Genomic DNA, 3,285 nt, shown 5'->3' with positions numbered 1-3,285 from the left:
CCTCCCCCCTCCCTCCCTTCCCTCCCTCCTCCTCCTCCTCCCTCCTCCTCCCTCCCTCCCTCCCTCCCTCCCTCCTCCTCCTCCCTCCCTCCCTCCCTCCCTCCCTCCCTCCCTCCCTCCCTCCCTCCCTCTCTCTCTCTCAATCTATCTATAACTATATATGAACGTGTAGTGCTCTCCTAGACCATGGTTTCCCAAAAATGCCTCCACTGCTAGAAGACCCAGAGGAGGTAGACTCGGAGAGAGCACCACTGGCCTACCTCGGGTACATGTTCCCTTCGTCCATAGGTAGAAAAAGGCATATGTACCCCCTCGAAGGCTAGCGAAGGCAACACACTGCTCTGGTTTTTTGTTTATCTTGTTTTTGTGTTATTTTGGGTCAAAGGATATGGAAGGGAGGGAGACGTCTTGTCTTTATCAGATCGTGATAAATAATAATAGTTGCAGATTTTTTGTCTTTCTTTCTTTGATAAGTATTTAAAGCACCATGATTAAAGGGAATAGTAATGAATGAATCTGGATTGGATTAGTGGAATCATGAGCATGATCTGATTGTTCATTTACAAGTTATTCGACACTAAAATATGCTCAATTGAATCAAAGCCTTTTCTGAAGACATGCGTTTTCTCATGGATATAAAATAATAATGAATATAAAATACAATTCCGAAATTTGCTGTTAAACTGAAACTCCTTAGGAATGTTTTCCTTTGCATGTGGATGCGGAGAGAGAGAGAAGAAGAAGAAAAAGAAGAAGATACAGATACAGAGAGAGAAGAAGAAGAAGAAGAAGAAGAAGAAGAAGAAGAAGAAGAAGAAGAAGAAGAGAGAGAGAGAGAGAGAGAGAGAGAGAGAGAGAGAGAGAGAGAGAGAGAGAGAGAGAGAGAGAGAGAGAGAGAGAGAGAGAGAAAGAGACTAAAAATACAGATATAGAGACAGACAGAGACCTATACATATAGACAAAAACGGAGGGAAAAATAAATGAAAGAGAGAGGGAATATAGGAAAGACAAGGAGTAAAGAAAAGCCGTGAGAGAGAGAGAGAGAGAGAAGGAAAGAGACATGCCCAGCAACCGAAAATGAATGCCATACAGTACAAACATACGTGAACTTAACACATCATATCACACACTGTCTACGTCTTCTACTGTCGCATACATAGGTTCCGATCCCTCATTCGGAAGGCAGTAGATTACCCTTATACATGTAATTAATTGGCTAAACGCTATCTATTGGTGTATAGGAAGGTATCTAGCCTATATGAATAAAGATTCACTGTATCTGTCTGTTTTTGTTTTTATTTTCCATTCGTTTCTGTATCTGCTTGTGTCTCTGTAGCTGTCTCTGTCTCTATCTCTGTCTGTCTGCCTCTCTGTCTCTCTTTCTCTCTCTGTCTGTCTCTCTCTCTCTGTCTGTCTCTTTCTCTCTCTCTCTTTCTCTCTCTCTCTCTCTCTCTCTCTCTCTCTCTCTCTCTCTCCCTCTCTTTACGGTTTTTATCCAGAAATTCCATGTCATCAAGGCGGTGTTGCCATCCAGGTGTCTTCCTTTTATCCAAGCACTACACATCCTTTCACTTTCTCTTCGCTCACGGGTTGGGATTTTTTTTTTTTTTTTCATTCGTGATATCTTTTTTCCCCTTTTTAATCCTCCAGATCGACTCCTTAAATCCCTCGATCCTTCAATCCTCACTTCCTCACTCCAGTCGGAATCCTTCAATCCTTACTCGACCTCGACCTCCCAAATCGCCTCCTTTATCTCTCTCCCAGCGCCTTTAATAATTTCCCACCACTTTTCTCCCTCCTCTTTCTCTCTCCTCCTCCTCTCTCCGTCTCTTCCTCTTCTCCCTCCTCCTCCTCCTTCTTCCCCATATTCCCCCTCCTCCTACCCTCCCTCTTCCCTTCTCCTTCCTCCTCCTCCTCTTCCCCATATTCCCCTCCTCCTACTCCTCCTTCCCCTTCTCCTCTTCCCTCTTCTCCCTCCTCCTCCTCCCCTTCTTCCCTCCCTCCTCCTCCTCCTCCCCCTTCCCCTTCCATCACACTTCTCTCCTTCATCATCCATCTACCCTCCCCCCTCCGCCCCCCCCCTCCCTCACTAACACGCCACACCTCTCTATTACGTAGCTCTCTTTTGCCTCCCTCGCCGAGACCGCTAGTGAATCAGCTTTCTATTATACGGAGAGTATCTGTGTCTTTTTTTCTTTCTTTTCTCTCTCGTTTTCTTTTCTATTTTTCTTTTCTTTTCTCTTTCTTTTTTTCTTTTTGCTTTTTTCTTTATTTTTTTCTCTTTCTTTCTTTCTTTTACTTTTTTTCTTTATTTTTTCTCTCTCTCTTTCTTTAACTTTTTTCTTTTTTTTCTCTCTCTCTTTCTTTTACTTTTTTCTTTCTTTCTCTCTCTCTTTCTTTTACTTTTTTCTTTTTTCTTTCTTTCTTTTACATTATTTTTTATCTTTATTATTTCTTTCTTTCTTTCTGCTAGCTTTATAATGAAAGTATGGTGAAAATAATTCTAGTTTCTGTGTCTCCTTTTATTTCTTTTATCTCTCTTTCTATACTTTTTTCTGTGTCTCTCTTTCTCTTCTCTCGGTCTCTTTCTTTTCTGCTTGACCATCAAAGCAGATTTCTATTGTAATGAGAGTATCATGGTTGCTCATTTAATTCTCCTTCTCTTTCTCTCTTTCTTTTTGTCTGTCTTTCTCTTTCGTTCTCTTTCTCTATCTTTCTCTTTCATTCTCTTTTTCTAGCTCTCTCATTCTATATCTTTCTCTTTCCTTCTCCTTTTCTATTTCCTCTTTCTCTTTACTTCTCTTTCTCTATCTTTCTCTATACTTTTCTTTCTCTATCTTTCCCTTTCCTTCTCTTTTATTATCTTCATCTATCTCTATCTTTCTCTTTACTTCTCTTTCTCAATCTTTCTATTTCTCTATCCTTCTCTTTCTCTATCTTTCCCTTTCCTTCTCTTTTATTATCTTCATCTATCTCTATCTTTCTCTTTACTTCTCTTTCTCAATCTTTCTATTTCTCTATCCTTCTCTTTCTCTATCTTTCGCTGTCTTTCTCTTTCCTTCTCTTTCTAAATCTTACTTTTACTCTCTGTTTCTCTCTCTCTTACTCCCAAACTACCATCAAATCATTATAATTACTAATTTTACTTACTAGTTCTCTTTATTTTCTCCATATCCCTCACTTTATCACCTTTTTTCTCATTCCCCTTTCTCTCTCTTACTCCCAAACTACCATCAAATCATTATAATTCCTCATCTTACTTACTATTTCTCTTTATTTTCTCCA

General features: G+C 40.0%; 1 protein-coding gene across 1 annotated transcript in view; it reads left to right on the top strand.

Annotated features, from left to right (window-relative positions):
* The window catches only part of LOC113828802 (variable charge X-linked protein 3B), a 6,471-nt gene extending 6,148 nt beyond the window's left edge, over positions 1-323 (top strand). Inside the window, exon 3 of the mRNA XM_070121541.1 lies at positions 184-323. Within this exon, the coding sequence (XP_069977642.1) occupies positions 184-323 (140 nt within the window). The remainder of the gene's footprint in view (positions 1-183) is intronic.
* The last annotated feature ends 2,962 nt before the right edge of the window (positions 324-3,285 follow it).

The sequence above is a fragment of the Penaeus vannamei genome, chromosome 5 (assembly GCF_042767895.1).
Source record: "Penaeus vannamei isolate JL-2024 chromosome 5, ASM4276789v1, whole genome shotgun sequence".
Taxonomy (NCBI): Eukaryota; Metazoa; Arthropoda; class Malacostraca; order Decapoda; family Penaeidae; genus Penaeus; species Penaeus vannamei.
The sequence above is the reverse complement of the archived record's forward strand: the minus strand, read 5'-3'. Positions and strand labels throughout refer to the sequence as shown.